Below are 18,494 nucleotides of genomic sequence, written 5' to 3'. Positions count from 1 at the left end.
CTTTCACCATACAAACATACATATATCATCCTTTTTTTCACTTTACCTTTTCCCTCACTTTTTTGTCTCTTTTTACCCTTTGCCTCGGATGCTAATGTGATTCATCTTGTTTTATTTTTTTACTTTTATCAATAGGTGGGCTTTTTTTTTTTCACATCGAGTATTCTTGAGACTAAATATATCAAATTTAAACCTCATAATAGGTCGAGCTTATTGCACTTGACTTTCCAAGGGTAAATTTTTACCTCCTCATGTGGTTTGTAGGCTCTTAAGTGTAACTTACCCTATGAGGTACCCTTATGCATTCTCGTTGATTGATAAATTTAACATGGAAAAATAAGGGATAACAGAAAATTCTTCATTTAAATCCTCTCTTTTTTTCCCCTCATTTTTTACAAAAGAGAATTTCACAATTTTTTATTCTTCTGTTCACTTCAAGGATGAATAATATTATCACACAAAAATGAAGGGAGTGAAAAAAAAAATGAAAAATGATGAAATTCTCTTTTGCAGTAGATGAGAGACAAGAAAATAGACATTTAAAGAGACAAACTTCTGTTATCTCTCTTTTTCCTATAATAAATTCATCAATCAAAAATAACACACCCATATAAGTTCTCAATGATCTTGCTATATCATTGCTTTTTTTTTTTTGTCAAGTCTTTTCCTTAACTAATATGGATGGATTACATAGTTCAAGAGAGATATATAAGATGAAAATTACTTATTTCAATAATACATATTACTCGTACCCGTCACAAGTTTGATATATAAAACATTAAGGTGAAACGCATTTTGTAACAAAAAAAAATGCGATGGTGACACGTCAATCACATTCCTTGAAATTTGAATTCACAAACTATATATTATCCATGAGTTATCATCAATGTAAACATTGGATCATGTAAATCATAGCATTTTCATATATATTATCTTCTTTGGTTTGGAATTTCAAAAGAATTGGTAGCATAAACGTGTGGATTTGTAATTTAAATATATAAAGCAATGCATGATTGAAAACCGAATTGACTAGTCATATATTTCTTCTGGCTTAAACCGATCGGGAATATTGTCGGAATAAATTATAAATTTATCAGAAGAGAATCATCAGAAAATCTAAAAATTATCAATTCTTGAAATAACCAATGAATAAAATGATGTAACACAACCCGTCAGAAACGCATTAAACCACATTTTATTTTATTTTTGCTTTGAAATCAATTGAATGTTATGTCATATTCCGTATATAACTCGTTTACTTTTGCCAACACAAGATTTTGGCTTTTAACCGATAGAAAGAAAGCTGAAATTTGGATGTTAGGGTTTTGATCTGTGACCCCATCATGTATATATATATACATTATTTGTGAGAACGTGAGAATCATCAAATCTAATACATTCACTGTAAAAATTAATGTATTTGCTGTTAAAATTAATGCATTAAAAAAAAATTGCTCCCTTCAGGATTCGAACCCAGGATCTGTATTCATCCAACAAGATGATGCATCCATCGTAGATCTTGATGATCGAATGGCTGAAAATGGTTCTCCGTTCTTCTTTTATTCAGTGGTTCTTTCTTGAACCACCCCATATATATATATATATATATATATATATATATATAGGGGCGCGCTCCAGTGAGACCCCCTATTTTTCGTGTAATATGAGTACAATGAATAAGACATATAATACTAATGAACAAAACGTATATCTAATGAACAAGATGTATATACTGATGAAAAATAAAATTTAAAAAATTCGTAATGAATAAGACATATATACTGATGAACAGGGCCGTATATACTGATGAACAATGCAGTATTTACTAATGAATAACAAAATTTAAAATATTATGCTCCCTCCAGGATTCGAACCCTGCGAAAAAAAATCACCCTCCAGATACAATATCAGCCATAGGATTGATAAAATAAACGCACCAGATCGTGCCCTAGATCTCAATAAAATTAGGGGGTCTCATTGGAGCGGCCCCCTATATATATATATATAAACTCATATGGAGAAAATTCCAAGAAGTTAATAAACTTGAAAGTTTAGAATCAACTTTGCAATTTGCAAACTATTATTCAATCCCATGGATTCTTAGATGGGATTACATTCTTCAAACTCAGAAAAGAGAAAAACCTGAGTTACAATTCTCTCCATCAATTTTGGTCCGAAGAATTTTCATTAAATGGTGGCCAAAAGAAGATTTCTTTGGAGAAGGAAGAACTTATGACAGAAGAGGAATTCTCTCTATCAAAACATCATCCCAAATTATTGAGAGATTAAATTACCAGAATCCTTCAAAGAATTCTTTGCTTAAAGATCTTTTCCAATCTATGGATAAAGATTCAATTAATTCTTTGTGGAAAGAAGTCTTTGGACAAGCAAATCCAGAAATGATCAAAGAAGGAAATTCTTCAACTCCTTCTTCATCAACGGTAGAAAATCTTATTGCCAATGATACAGAAATGCTGGATACTGAAGACTTCCAAGAAGCTCAAGATCCTTATATATATATATATATATATATATATATATAGGGGTGCGTTCCAATGAGACACTGAGACCCTTATTTTTCAATGAATAAGATATATATACTGATGAACAAGGCAATGTATACTGATGAATAACAAAATTTAGAAAATTGGCAATGCATAAGACATATATACTGATGAACAAGACAGTATATACTGATGAATAACAAAATTTAAAATATTTCGCTCCTTGCAGGATTCGAACCCTGAGAAAAAAAATTCACCCTCTAAGTATAATATCAACCATAGGATTGATAAAATAAACGTACGAGATCATATCTAAGATCTCACTAAAAATAAGGGGTCTCATTGGAGCACTCCTATATATATATATATTTGTGTGTGTGTACGTATTTTTGCATGGACGACACAAAAGCTGGCAAAGAAATAAAAATGTAATGTAATATGTGATCATGTCTTTCATAAAATTCAAATCCCTCACTCCTAGGAGAGGCTTGTGAGTGACAAAAGTGCCCACTTCAAATTCCTAAATGAAAAGTTGCATATCATTATACTTTTCATTAAAGTGTGTGTGTTTTTTTTGTTCTCTTTTTTACTATTTTCCACTTTCTTTTTTCCTATAGAACCTGCAAGAAAAAGTGTTTTGCTTTTTGGAGCGATTTTATACATCTAAGTTATGGTTACATATATTTGGTGGCTTTTTCTCCTGTTTTTCACGATCATCTCCCTTTAGAATCTCTTGCTTTCGAATTTTATTGCCTATGGCGACCAAAGGCATCGTGATCGGTTGGTCCATGCATCGACCTTTTGCCCCTAACACTACAACAAACTGGCCAGATACCGACGGAGTTATAATGACTCATCTCGTTGCCTTCTTTTTTCAGAAGGACAGAACGACGAGGAGTAAACCCTAGACCTCACTCGAAGATATCTTTCCGTTTCGAACATGAGTTTGGAACATTTTGGGCCCTAAACCCTAAACCTTTTGCTTCTATTTTGTAGCACATCATGCGAGTTTCTTATATGAAAACTTGAAAACAATGACAATTAATTAATTTGGGAGCTATAAGGTGTATCTTGGTGAATGGAGAGATAAGGTGGTTCTTAGAGTGGATGAGGAACTAATTACTAACATCTAACATGACTTTGCCCGATCAAAAAAAAAAAAAATTAATTAATTTGGGAGCTAATTAATTTGGATTGAATATGAAGAAATAAATATTTTCATTTCTTAATTTTTTCAATCCCATGCAATTCCCTTAGTTACCGAATTGTTATATCATTAAATAATAAATATGGCATACTAGAAAATTTACTTATATATTTTTATTTCAATTGATTTTTCTTAATCCTTGTGAAAATCCCAATCAACCTATCCATATGGGACGGAGGGAGTAGATGACTAAATACAATACAATTCGGTAGCTAAGGGAATTGCATGGGATTGAAAAAATTAAAGTGGCGTTTGAGGAAATAATTAGTTAGAGGAAGTTTTTAGCTATTATTTTAGTGTTTTGACAATGATATCAATCATCTCGAAAATAAATTAAGCTAGATTGGCTCCAATAAAGATAGAGCAATAATTAATTCGCGTTGAAAATTAAGTACCTAATTCCATGCATAATTAAGTTTATATAGAAGCATAAGTGAATAATTAGAACTAATTAGATGCACGTAATGGTAATTAATTATCATGAAATTTAGTCTTAATTAATTAACCAAAAATTGCACAATTAAATATCCATGAAGCAAATGTAACTTGTGAATTTCAACACAGGACAACTCAAAATTTGCGCAAAATTTACTGAAAATTATAGAACATATATAATTAAGACTATGCTCTTTTTCTAAAATAAAATAAAATAAAATTAAGACTGCTCTTTAAGTGCCAACCAATCACAATGGAGTAATATTACAAGAAATCAACATGCAAATTCATCAGGTAGGCTACATACGTCAAATTTTGTGGATGCAAAGTTTTCTCGACTTGTTTTAATATATAATTAATTAAATTTCGTTTTCGATAAAGCTATTATGATAATGAAATTCCTATCATTTTCAGTTATACGCTGCATGCATTATAATATTAATTTCATCCCCACCATTACTTTTGGGTGTACAAATTATTAGATTTTTTTTCTATAAATATATTAAATAATGGTCCACTGCTTATATTATTACGAGGGGACAAATTTGGACTTTGAAAAGGTTTTCGATCGCCATCAATATATCATGCTAAATGTCAATATCATTTTTATTTTTTATTGTTGTCGAGATAAGTACATTGACCGTAAATGTGAACTTGTTTTATATATAACTAATTTTTTATTTAAAAAGCATTGAATGTGTAACATAATTAATAGCACGATTTATGTAGAGAGACCTTGCATGAAAAAATTTAGAAGTTTAGAAATTAACCTAAAAATTCATTTTACCTTGTTATATATTCTACTAATATTTAACGTGATGCATTCATTTATTAAAATTATGTATTCATGATAGAGTTTCATGATCCAATAATTGAGAATGATTCTTCGTTCCCATTTTATTAAAAAATTCTCGTTTCAACATCTCTACATGTGTGTGTGTGTTCCCAACCCTATATATACATGCATGCATTATTCCTCATCATCATATTCCCGAATAACTAGATACAAATTCAAGATTTAGATGGTGTTAGATTAAATGTATATGGTTTTGAAGAGTGATTGGTAAAATAGGTTATGAGTTTACAAAAATAAGTTCATCAAATTTTCCTTTGTATGATCTTGTAAGTAATCGTACGTAGAAATAATCTTATAGCTTGTTATTTGGGGTATTGGCAGGTGCATATTCGAACTTTTCTCATTTTCTGATTTTGCACCACAATTTTAAAATCTGCCCATAAATACCTGAACTTAATTTGTTTTCTTTCTGATTTTGCACTGAGTGAATTTTTACCCTCAAATCGTTGTTGACATGGCAGTCGGATTGAGAGAGAAGTTTAAAGTACATAATGAAGCAGATGAGCTTGTTGTAATTGTAATTGTGGGATTTAGAACATGTAATTGTAGGATTTGGAATGTAAATCCGGCTGCCATGTTAGCAACGATTTAGGGGTAAAATTTCGTCGGGTGCAAAATAAAAAAAAAATACAAAGTTAACAGATTTTAAAGTTGAGGTGTAAAATCAAAAAATAGAAAAAATTCGAATATTTATAGGCCAATACCCCTTGTTATTTTTAGTATATAGTTCATTTGTCTCATTTGACTTTACTTGTATTCTTTTTCGAGTTGTCCCATTTAACTTGACATGTTTCTTTTTTGGATAATTAATTTACACCATATTAAATATAGACATACATATCTTTACACTACAATCTTACTCTCATAAATAACATTATCGAAAAGAAATGTGCCAAGGTAAATGGAATAGAGAGAGTAATTTTATAATTTCATATCTTCTCAATTTTCCTCTAACTAATATTTACTTTCTCTAACTTTAAGTTCAACCCTCCAAATATTTTACTTCCTCCGTCCGATTAGGCTTGTTTCATTTCTTTTGGGCACTGGTATTAAGGAGAGTATAATTAGTATAATAAAAGTGTGTAAAGGTGTGGGGTCCATATTGTTTGTAATAAAAAATCATTACCAAATATAAAAACAGGACAAAATTAATGGAACAATCCAAAAAGTAAAACAAGACAAGATTAATGGAACGAAGGGAGTAAAAAATTATAAACTCTTAAACATTATCTTATAAATATTGAAACAACTCATAAGCTATCCAAAACGAACTCATTCAAACGCCATCTTAATTACTCGGACCAAACAAAAGCTCATAGATTTAAAGACATAAATAAATTATGCCAAAATTCAAGAATATTATCACAAAAAAGAAAATGTGAAAATTGAAGAACCTCAACGTACATTAGTCCAAATCAATTCTTCATGCATGATAAGGACTTAACTCCAAATAAAAAAAGAAAGAATAGGAACCAATAGTTCATGCACAACCTATATATCATAATTGATCACTTTGAAACTTAACAAGAAGTTGGAGATGAAGTAGTGACATAATTAATGAGGTATAGATCAAATCATGAATAGAAATTAGAGGCATTAAAACTAGGTGTTGGGTAATACTATATGAATATCATACGTGGCATAGATATGAAGATTGAGTGAGACATGTGATGGTAAGATGTGGGTTCCTCCACATATTGTGGTCTTAGGGTTATCCCTATATAGCTTGTCATTCATTATCATTTTTAGTGTTATCCATTTTTTTATATTTTAAAATTATAAAAGATATTTAAATATAATTAAATAAGCAACTCGTATCCAGAAAGGGACCTCTGCACCACATAAAAGTGAAAAAAATAACAGCACGTAGGCGAAATCACTGCTCACACAAAGGTGAGAACACTACTCAGACAAAAAGTGAAAAAATCACATCACACACAAAACTCACCTCTCACAAATGAGATTTGCCATTCTAGGCTTCATTGACATGTTTAGCTCAACATTTGCACACATTCCTTAAACTAAGGTTTTCTGTTTTAAAATTATGTAATGATATATTTAATGTTATAAAATTAAATTATTGGCCATTTAGCACTAATCTTTTCCAATATAATATACTACTCCTGCAATATATTTATTACCCGAGAATATAAGATTTGTTTTAGGACATTAATTATCTTTTTTATAATCAATGTGCAGTGTATCGGAAACATATTTAAATCAAAATGATCAATTGATTTATGACACTCTTAGATTCTTCATATCTAGATTTGTTAGAAATAGATACAGTAGTTAGTGATAACTATTATATTCTTTAATAATTTTCAAAAATAAACTTAATATCAGGGGGAAGAACCCATATGGCGTTAGGTAGGCATTCATCTTTAATTGCATTGTTAATGTTTTTCAAAAGGAATCCAACCCAAAATAATCTTGAAAATACAATTTATTGTAAAAAATTATTTGACTTATATAGTTCTACGAAAATATATTAATAGTTTGTGGCGACTAGGTACATTTAATTCCAGTTGTTTAAACAGAAGTTTCTAGAAATAGTGACCCGGCTTATTATTCTAGAGCTTCCATCATTATTATTATTATTATTGATAATGAAGTGTAGCTTAATTTATTTATTTTGTAGAAAAACGAGGATAATTTTATTGCACACAAAGACATGGAATATGGAGATGACCCACCACAAATGACGGAAGTTCATTCCAAACATGATGTGTAGAAATATCTCTCGCAGCTTTTACTAAACAGTCAGCAATAACATTAAGATCTCTCTTGACATGTCGAACTTGAAAACCCGGGAGTGAAAGCAACAAGCTCTTGCAGTAACGAGCAATAACACCAATCTCCATGATGTTTCTCTCGTTTGATAGAATGGCATCACAAGCTCGATCGCTTACTATCTGACTCCACCCAACCATGCAAATAGCCAAGATCCTTCAACCAAGATAGAGCTTCTTTGATACCGATCAACTCACCCTCATCCACACTCCGCCGACCAACAATCTTTATAGCTTTCCCATGGATGAAGTCCCCCTCATGGTTACGGATAACAATCCCAATGCCCATCTGAAGCGTAGCTTAATTGGTAAGATGTTTTCCCTCTAATCAGTAAGTCGGAGGTTTCGAGTCACCATGGAGGAAATGAGGAACTAATATCATTATTATTATTTGTTATAATATATATATATAGTATTATATAAATGGTCAAGTTTTGGATCTTAAATGATCACTCAGATAAGATAGGGATTCATGAATGCGTTGTGTCATTAATAAGTGACGAATGAAATGTCTTTTCCATAAGTGGGGTTATGAGTTAATGAATAAATTGATGTAAATGACTACTGCAATCATTAAAATATACAATAAATCTATGCAAATTGGTGAAATAAAAAAAAATATTTAACTTATATTTTAAAATAAAAAAATAATTATTTTATTGCATTATCTACATTGTAGTTATTTTTTTAATTTTATTTTATTTTAAAAAATAAAAAAATTATAACAAAATAACTACAATGGGAACAATATAGTAAAATAACTAAATTCTTTTTATAACAAAAAAATAAATTAAATAAATCAATTTTTTTTAAATCTCTTTTTAATCATAAGTTCACTAAACATGAAAATATAAGAAAATATTGAAAAATAATTTCACATCACTATCCAAATATTTTATTAATTATTTTAATTTTAATTATTTTTTTTATCATTTTATATAACTATAACTATTCCCATGCGATAACGACACAAGTTAATTGATGTATGTAAATAACTTTAGCTAAGAGTAAACCATCTTACAAATAATTTACTTATAAAAATATAATAAATAATTAATAAAATATTGAATGGGTGGAGAACACTTGAGTGAGATGAGAGACAAAGACTAAAGAGCACATTGCATTGTGTGTCAGCAAAGAGTTGTTTAATCAATAAGTTTCTTTAACAAAGCTGTGCTCTTTCTTAATCAATAACATTAATGCAGGGCTATTTCTGTCTTTTCACTATTATATGTTAATTTGTAAATTTGGTCAAAGGAATGTAAGTGCTAAAAACAGACCTTTTCTAGGCAAAGTATAGTTGGATTTAATTAACCTTGATTAAGTAATTCGGGTAATTCAGATTTGGCAGGTTATACTATAATGTTTGATAGATACATTACATATTAACACAATGAGCAAAATCGTAGCCATTGAGATTTGACAATTTATTTAAATTAATTTCTTTTAGAACAGACAAAACTGTAAATTTGCTTAAAGGTTTTGTTTTTTCTCCTTTGCTACACCACATCGTGATATCAATGTTCAAACTAGCATGCATCTATCTTGTGAATTCGTTAATTTAAACAAACAATAGATACGAATTATGATATTAATTGGAAAGAGGTGGTCTTGGGTACAACCGGATGTATCGTACACTCGAGTTGACCCGCATCCAAACTCTGACTCGCATCTTGATCCAAACCTGCATCCTAACCCAAATCGTGTAAATGACACTATTCTGTTATACAAATGACACTTTCTGTAATTGACACTAATATGTTATACAAATGACATTGCGTATAAATGATACTATAACATTGTAAATGTCACAGTGTATAATTACACTATTAAAAATATAAATGACACTATAAGATTGAAAATAACGCTATAACATTTTAAAATATTATAATGTCATTTATATAACTGAATATTGCTAATTATAGGCAATATCATTTGTATAATCGAATAGTGTCATTTACACGAATTGAGTCAAAATACGGATTCGAATCAGGATCTCGATGCGGTTCAACCCGATTGTACGATACACCCAGTTGCACCCAAGTTATTGTGAATTGGAAAAGGGAACGGAAAGAAATTGAAATTAAGATGAAACGAGGGGTTGACGGGTAGTAGTTAACAACAAAATCATTTAATATGATAGTAAAAGCACTAGCAAAGATAATAGGCACAAATAAAACAATTAAAATAAAAAACCACATCATTAAGCCCTAATGATCTCCCAAAAATATTAGATTACTCCAAAACAGATAATCAAAACTCGACAACCACTCAAATAAGATACTACTTTAAAAGGCAAATTATGAATCATTCAAAACAAAAGGGTGCTAATTATTGAAACCGCGTAAAGCATGTAGCCCTTTAACTAGCTCAAACAACTTGGTTACCATCACAACCATTCTTGAAATCAAATACTATGACACATCTCTCTCTCTCTCTCTCTCTCTCACACACACACACACACACACGACATGGCCTAAATCTTAAAGAAAAATTATGGTTAGGTGTAATTAAAGAATTGGTGGGATTAATAAAAAAGAGAGGAAGAAAAACTTGGGGGATTAAAGTAATGATGTGAGGGTCCAATAGTACAAGTCCCATGTGAGATGATTAGGAGAGGGATTAAAAAAAGAGGGATTAGCCTTAACAGCAGCAACTTCAATGGGGATTAAAAAAATGAAATGTTGGCATGCAAAGTAACGTGATGGACAAAGAGAGCCAAAAACATAACACAAAACAATTAAGCAACACAAAAATCCACATTATAATTGAAAGAGACATACCAATCATAGAGATGCATCTACTAAATAGAATTTTGGGGCCAACATCCTCTATTTCTCTCTCTCCTCTCTCTCTCAGTTCAAAGATTTGCATAACTAAATCAAACAGTTACAACATTCATTGCCAAATGAAATTTTCACAAGAATAAATGTCTGGTTCTAGCAACGTTGGGATCAGATTCATATCACCAAAATGCAGCTTATCCATCTAAATCACCTACAAAAATCATATACCATCACCATCAACATGCTTCTTCCACAAACGTAAACGACTAAATAATTCCCATTGACTACTCAAAATCATATCTTGCTGCACAACAATCAAAGAGAATGAAAAAAACACCTCAAATTCTTGATGGAATCACTAGGATTTAGGAACATTACTCTTTTTGAAACTACACTAAACAATATCAATGCTAATCCATAGGCACAATCAAAGAATGAGTCAAAAGGGTTAAATTCTTTTGTTTTCTCCATTTTCTTTTCCCATTCCTTATGGTTACAAACACAATAAAATCTGCCTTTAAGCAGAAAAAGCAAGGCAGCATCGAGAGTAAGCAAGATCGATCCACAATTAATTAACATACGACATTGAATAAGATTAACTATATTAGAACATCCAGTACTAAAATGTGGCTGGTTCATTTGAAAGTTGGAAACAATCCGCCCGAGGCACCAAGAAAATTAGCAGAAGAAACTCAGGCATGATGAATATTCATTAAATTTTAAGGCAGTAGTTGAGTTTGGGGCACCTTCTCGACAGGAAGAATCCGCGAGCTTCAGCATCTCCAGGCAGTAGCAGAGATGAGTTCCTTCCGTTGCCAACAAAGAACGAGAGAAGACTGCCTCTTCTCCACCTGAAAACCTCGAACAGGAGTCCTCTTTATCACACACTCCGCCTGTGATTCCGTGAAGTTGCTAAAGGTTATCGGGGAGAACCCTGACGACAAAAAGAGAGCCCTCCAATGCTGCGTCTTCTCAGGTGAGCGAAGACGGCCCATCACAATCTTCTCAATCCCCGGTTGGAGCAAGAACCTCTCAATCTTCTGCAGAGCGTCCATATTCACATTGACAGCATCAAGAGACTCGAGCAGGTTCGAGTAAGACTGGAGGGCGTGAACGATGTGGTTGGCAAAGGGAAGATCAGTCCTATCACACCCTCTGTCCACAGAGACGACAATCCTCGGGGAGAGCTGCTTGACAAAGCGCATGATCAACGGCACCGAGAATTGATGATTGGCAAGAGAGCCAACGGGGAGATTCACTGCAATCGCCTCGTTCTCTTGCACGTGGAACGGTAGAGACCAGGAAGCAGAATTCAAGGAATCAATACTAATCGCCTCAAACTCGAAAGCAATGTTAATCTCAGTAGCAAACTGGATGAGATTCTCGCGTGTGAGGCCGAGCTCGAGCTGATCGTGGGTGGAAGTGGAGGCGAGGGCAGTGATTTTGAAGGAGGGGGCGCCCCCGCCGCGCAGGGCAAGCTCCTGCATAAGAGAGGCCCACTGCCCGCCATAGCCGATATCAAAATCGACAATATGAATCCGATCAAAGCCTTGGAGAACCTCAAGAATGGCTTGGTTGCAGGTGAAATTGGCGAATTGCACAAGAGGAGAGATCTCAGAGAAGGACTTGTAAGCACCAATCTTGAAAACAAGGCTAAAAGGGGAAGAGGTAGGCGTTGAAGAAGGGTTGTTGAGATGGTTACTATTAGTGTGGAGGAGCAGTTGCAAAGCCTCCTTGCAATAAAAAGCAGCCCTATTGAAAGGCTTACCAATGGGAGAGAGCTGGTGATTGAGCCGCGCCAATATCCCTTGCGCGAGTACCGGATTTCCGGTCTGGACAAGCTCTGCAGCCTTGAATAGCTGGTCGACTATGGCCTGCTGCTGCTGCTGCTGCTGCCCTAATTCCTCCATTTTGGGCTTCTGCCCTAATCCCATTGGCCTCTGGTAATGGGGGAGCAGCTGAAGCCCTCTCGAGATCTGCTCCTCGCCGGGGTTGTGGCGCTTCGCCTGAGGGGGGCCCAGCTCTTGCTGCTGCGTCAATGGCAGCGGGAAGAAGAAGGAGGCGTGCTGTGGCTGGTGGTTCAGGAGCAGCTGCTGGTTGAAAATCGGGGGCTTCATTTCTGCAGAGGAATCAAATGCAGTGGGATGATGAAGAGCTATTGGTCCGAGATTGTTAGACGGATGCATCGAATTTGGGGGAAATTTGAAATTAGCGGAAGAGGGAGGCAAGGGCAAACCAATCTTCTCAGCGCTGGATCTGCTGAAATTAGGGAGCGTGGGCATGAAGCTGCCCCCAAATTGGTCCCCGCCGAAGCCTTGATCCACAACCCCGAAGCCGCCGCTGAAATCGAACTCTGCGGCGGAGCCAATTTGGAGGGTTTTATTGAGATTGGCCATTGCAGGATCCTCCACATCTCCCATGACCCAGCGGATGAAGGCCTGCTCCTGGCTGGGGGAGACGGCGGCAGATTCCGACAGCACGCTCTCCCAGTCCTCCATGGCGAATTTCTCCGGGTTGCCGCCGCCGCCGTCGAGAGAAGGCAGGACTGGGAGCAGGTCGGCTCCGCCTCCGGCATTGGAGCTGGTGGCAGTGGTGGAGTCTTGCTGCCATTTCGGGGAAGGGTTAGTGTCCGAAACCGCCGCCACGCCGGCCGTGTCGGTAGAAGCAGCACCACCCCCGCCGGTGCTCCCGCCGAGAGATGAAGACAGTGTTGAGGAGGATGTGGGCCTGCTCGGAATCCTTGCAGAATCCAGCACAGATGTCGGCTCGCCGAAGCTGCTGCTCAGGAAACAACCCTTCTTCACGAAATCTGTGATGAAATCTCTGTTCTTCACTACGAAATCTAAGTCTAACACCCCCTTCCCCTCAAATTCAAAGGGTAAGGGCATCCCCTTCATCTAAATTAAACCAAATCCCCAAATTCCACCACCTCCTTCAATACTTCCACCTCTCACCACAAGCCCAAAACAAGTCTACACGCTTCCGATAATGCAGGGAATTCGACAACACATACATGCATGTATATACTCGAGGCAGCGCGATTTCCCCCAAAAAATCTCTCTGAAAATCAAGAAAGGTGAAGTGAAGAAAATGGTGGGGTTTGCAAAATGGAGGGTTGGGGGAATTGCTCTTGTGTTTAATTTTCTGTGGTCTGGTCGATGAAGGAGTAGTACTCTGTCTGCCTTCTGTTTTCTGCCATTGATGCGTGCAACATAAAAAAGTAGTAGTAAAGTGCCCCCCTCCCTCCTCCTTCATTCATCCTCCTCCTCTCTCTCTCTCTCTCCTCTACTCTATTGTTTTCTTCCTTTTTTTTTTCTTTTTTTTTTCTTTTCTTTTTTTGTTTCTTCACCCCTTTTTTAGTTAATTTATGTGTCTACTTATCTTTCTTGCTAGGGTTTCCCACTTACCCCACGCGCCCAACCCTTCACTCTTCTCCACTCTCTCCCTCTTTAAATTTGATTACATATATAATTCACTCCATGCAAATATTTGTACATTCTATTCGAGCGTTAATTTGAACAATTTCATTATATAGATAGCATTTTTTGTGAACGAAACAAGTATATAGTTTTATTTTTTAAAAATATTTTTACTTATTATATAATTAAATAAATTACTAATACGTTAATGCAGAAAAAACTATCTATAAATATCATAATATCATTATAAAAGAATTATCTTATATTTTCCCTGTTCATAAAATATCTTCATAATATTTTTATTTTCGTATGTTCACGAAACGCATTTCTAGTCAATTTTTAAAATAACTCTATTAACTATTATCTTTACAATTCTCATATATTTACGCACATTGCTATTAATGGATCAATCATTTTTTATTTTAATTGAGTTATTAGTTATTTTTATCATTTTTTTTAATTTATAGCACCAAATATATAATTAATTTTTTTTAAATATATATCTACTTCCCTTAAAAAATGTTTCGTGGACGGATGAAATATTTTTATTTATTTTTCTTTTATATTTAGTATTTGAATCTTCTACCTCATAAATTTGAGTGCACTCGCTCAAAAATTTATAGTTAAATTTTCACGAAATGCACGTAAAATAATGTAAGCTCATAACTTAGATAAGATGACCACTGAAGCATTAATGCATTTTATTCTTACAACTTACTCGATATATATCATTCTATATACTTTAACCTAACTAATAATTATGTCATCCTAATTGGAAACTTGTTGGTTAAATTTACAATCCTCCCTAAATAATTTAAGCAATAGGTTATCAATAAATGTCTTTTGCCTGAATGAATTAGATGTTGTAGGAGTAGACCATGATAGAAACTATACTCAATCAGAACTAGACTATTAATTATGCTATAATTATTATTACTGATTAAATGCAAGTGAAATGGAAAGGGAAATATCTCCTTGTTTAGTGACCAACAACGCAGTGGAGGAATGAACTGGCAGAAGTGGCACCCCATTTAATACCGAAAATGCCCCTCCTCGGTCGTGACCACGATCACGTCCACCTCGTATATCAATGTGGGGCATTCCGATCATTTCGCCGCAACAATTTTTGTTGTCCTGATTTTCGAAACTATATCTGACGACACGAGATAATGAAACGAAGGTTATTGTTTTTGCCCTTAGTTGAGTTTTGTATATATCAAGACCGAATGGACGGTCGAGATCGCGCGAGGGGAATGGGAGCGGACGGCTCAGATCGGGATCTTGATTTTCCTTCTATTGGTTTAAGGGCTTGTTTAGTTGTAGGTTATTAAATATCGGTTAAAGGAGAGGGGTTTAGTTTGTGAACCAATGGGTTCTTCTTCATTGACTGTCATTTTCAAGCGTCTGCAACACACGGGTAACAAAGTAATATATATATATATATATATATGTAATATATATATATATATATATATATATATATATATATATATATTGAGGAGGGCTACCGTGAGAGTACCTTTTAAAATAAGAAATAAGAACTAAGAAAAATGTATGAATTGCAGAAAAAAAATTGCTATCTTTGGGATTCGAACTCATAACCATGAATTCATTCAACGGGATGATGAATCAATCGTAGATCTTGATGATCTAACGACTGAAAATAATTCTTATTTTATATCTTAAGAAGTGTACTTATTTTAGGTCTCCCCTATATATATATATATACCAAAAAGTAAAAGTAAGATTTTTTTTTCCCTATTTTTTTAAGAGAGGGAGCAAAAGCAAGAATTGACAAGGGAAAGAAATGGTAAAAGTGGTGGCTTGTGGTCTTTGGGGACTCTTTGGTCAATTCGCACGGGTTGGTTGCTTGTGGTTACATGCAATTTGGTGCTTTTGTCAAGGGTGTAAATGTCATTTTGTATCTGAATGCTAGTTTAGTATAAGTATTAAGCATAATATAACTCTCATCTACTTTAGATGATGTTTATTTTTAAAAGTTGGTTTTGGTAATATATAAAAATAATAAGATTAATATTTTATTTGTTTAAATAGATTGAAATTTTTGAGATATCTCAATATTCTTGATTATTTATATTATTTAAATTAATTTTGTTTGATTTATATTTCATTCAAAGAGTGAGATAAGAAAGTTTTTAATCTTGATGATCAATATACTCAATAATATATTTTTACACAAACTTGGGTACAATTGGGTGTAACGTACAATCGAGTTGACCCACATCCAGACTCTAACCCGCATCCTGATCCGAATTTGCATCCTCACCCAAATAATGTAAATGACACTATTCGATTATACAAATGATATTGCCTATAATTGACACTATTCGGTCATATGAATGACATTGTAACATTTTAAAATGTTATAATGTCATTTTTAATTTTATAGTATCATTTACAATCTTATAGTGTCAATTACATGAATTGTTATTTATATTTATGAATAGTGTCAATTATACACAATGTCATTTACAATGTTATAGTGTAATTTATATGCGATGTCATTTGTATAATCGAATAGTGTCATTTATATGATTTGGGTTAGGATGCAGGTTCAGATCAGGATGCGGGTCAGGGTCTGAGTGCGAGTCAACCCGATTGTACTAAAAATAATTAAGGACCTGAGAATATTTTAAAGTTTTAATTCATCAATTAAATAAAAGATTAATTTTATTATTTTTATTTATCAAGATTAATCTTTCAAAATAAACGTCCACCTAACGTACGTAAATATAAATTTATACTAATAAATCATGATATTCGAGTGAATGTGAGTTTAGATGTTTAATTGACATTCATCTTAGTAGTATTTGTATTTGTTGCTCTCTCTCTCTCTAAAGTCGTCTCTATCTACACCACAATGTTGCACAAACATTTGCATCGTGGTTGACTTTAGCCGGCGACTCTTCAAATTTTCTTCCCAAATATTTTATATGTAGTAACCAAATTCTAATTTTTGGTCAACGTCAAATAACTCGGATTCTACATTTGACGAATACCAGTTGTTACTATTTAGTAAAGTAAGAAATAAGTTGGAAGAAATTAGTACTTGCTAATAAAATTTTCGTATATTTGTTTGAAATGTTGAAAATGAATGATCGATGAGTTACTCAACCTTAGCTCAAATTCATTGCAAAAGACAAGCAAAAAATAGTGAGAATGTCAAATTTAGTACTCAAAGGAAAAAAAAAAAAAAAAATACGTACACTCACACTTTAGCTTTGTTGTGTGCTCAACAAATTTCATAAAAAAATATTATTACTCAAATAAAAGAAAAACACACCCACATTCTAGTCTTCTAAATGATTCGAACCCCAGATATATTGGTTGGATGAGAAGCGTCTTACCAACAGACTGCGCTTCATTGTTTCCACAACAAGCTTCATAATTTACCCTAAATTTGATTTTTGTATGTATAGGTTCCGGTTGGCAATTCTTTATTCTTCTTTTATTTTTCGATGATAAAAGCTCCTGATTCAACTAAAAATTTTAGATAGACAGATCAAATTTGGCAAGTTGTATTTTATGAACACGGTTATGATAATTAATAAAGTTTGTAATTGTCAACCACAAACATATTCATTCTACTCACAAACAATCCAATAACTTTTGAAAATAGTGACTGCATTTAGATTGTTCGTCTCTCAAAAATCTCTTAATTTCTTTTTATGACATGTCACTATGCAACTATTAATATGCTTGTACGTAGTTAATAAATATCGTTCCTATATAATAGTCCAAAATTAAAAAAATCACCCACCTCACCACATCATACCCCACTTTTGATCATATAATGTTAATTACTATTTCTTTCAAGCTAGCTTAGTTTGTTTTATAATTTTGAATTTTTTATTATCTTTCATTTGTCATACAAATTACACGCAAATCATCTCGGTGTTATACGCTCCAAATATGCACAATTTATGTCACATAAACAACCCAAACCTTATCACAATTTAACTAAAGATTAATACATTATAATTAAAGATTAATTAATTCCTAATTAACTACTCCCTCCGTCCCATGAATCTTGACACGTATTCATTTTTGGATCGTCCCACGAATCTTGACACGTTTCTAAATATAGTAACAATTATTATCTTCGCTCTCATACTTTATCACATTCTCTCCCATACTTTATCATTTTATTACCTTCTATCTCTTAATTTATCATTTTTCTACTTTATTACCTACACACTTAAAACACTAATCTACAGTTCCTTAATTCTCGTGCCGAAACCAAATGTGTCAAGATTTGTGGGACGGAGGGAGTATTAATTAATATTTAAAATTATGAAAAACGATTGTCAATGTGTGGCGTGCTGACCATTCTGCCCCTTATTTGATAGTTTAATGGAGAAAATATAACAATAATGTGCGTGTATGTATAACACATTAAATATCATATCATATAATATATATTGCATATTATATATATGTAGTTCATGTATTATTGTGGTTGATATGTTGCCAA

At 33.3% G+C, this 18,494-nt stretch overlaps 1 protein-coding gene across 4 annotated transcripts; it reads right to left on the bottom strand.

Annotated features, from left to right (window-relative positions):
- Window positions 1–9,367: 9,367 nt before the first annotated feature.
- On the bottom strand, window positions 9,368–13,927 carry LOC131022013 (scarecrow-like protein 6). Of its 4 annotated transcripts, XM_057951371.1 has the most exons (3): window positions 12,817–13,897; window positions 11,327–12,699; window positions 10,535–10,791 (listed from the first exon to the last, which is right to left on the bottom strand). In XM_057951371.1, exons 1-2 carry the CDS (start codon window positions 13,475–13,477, stop codon window positions 11,354–11,356), a joined length of 2,007 nt encoding a protein of 668 aa, XP_057807354.1. In that variant the 5' UTR covers window positions 13,478–13,897; the 3' UTR covers window positions 10,535–10,791; window positions 11,327–11,353. The 4 variants fall into 4 exon arrangements, with proteins under 4 accessions (XP_057807351.1, XP_057807354.1, XP_057807350.1 ...); XM_057951368.1 differs by lacking the exon at window positions 10,535–10,791 and adding an exon at window positions 9,368–9,478 and having other exon boundaries at window positions 11,327–13,871; XM_057951367.1 differs by having other exon boundaries at window positions 11,327–13,911.
- Between the last annotated feature and the right edge of the window lie 4,567 nt (window positions 13,928–18,494).

Source organism: Salvia miltiorrhiza, chromosome 4 (assembly GCF_028751815.1).
Source record: "Salvia miltiorrhiza cultivar Shanhuang (shh) chromosome 4, IMPLAD_Smil_shh, whole genome shotgun sequence".
In the NCBI taxonomy this organism is placed as follows: Eukaryota; Viridiplantae; Streptophyta; class Magnoliopsida; order Lamiales; family Lamiaceae; genus Salvia; species Salvia miltiorrhiza.
Note: the sequence above shows the minus strand (reverse complement) of the source record. Positions and strands in the feature narration are given on the sequence as shown.

Coding starts and splice junctions, on each gene's coding strand:
- LOC131022013 (XM_057951367.1), bottom strand. CDS start 13,477: ATGAAGGGGATGCCCTTACCCTTTGAATTTGAGGGGAAGGGGGTGTTA.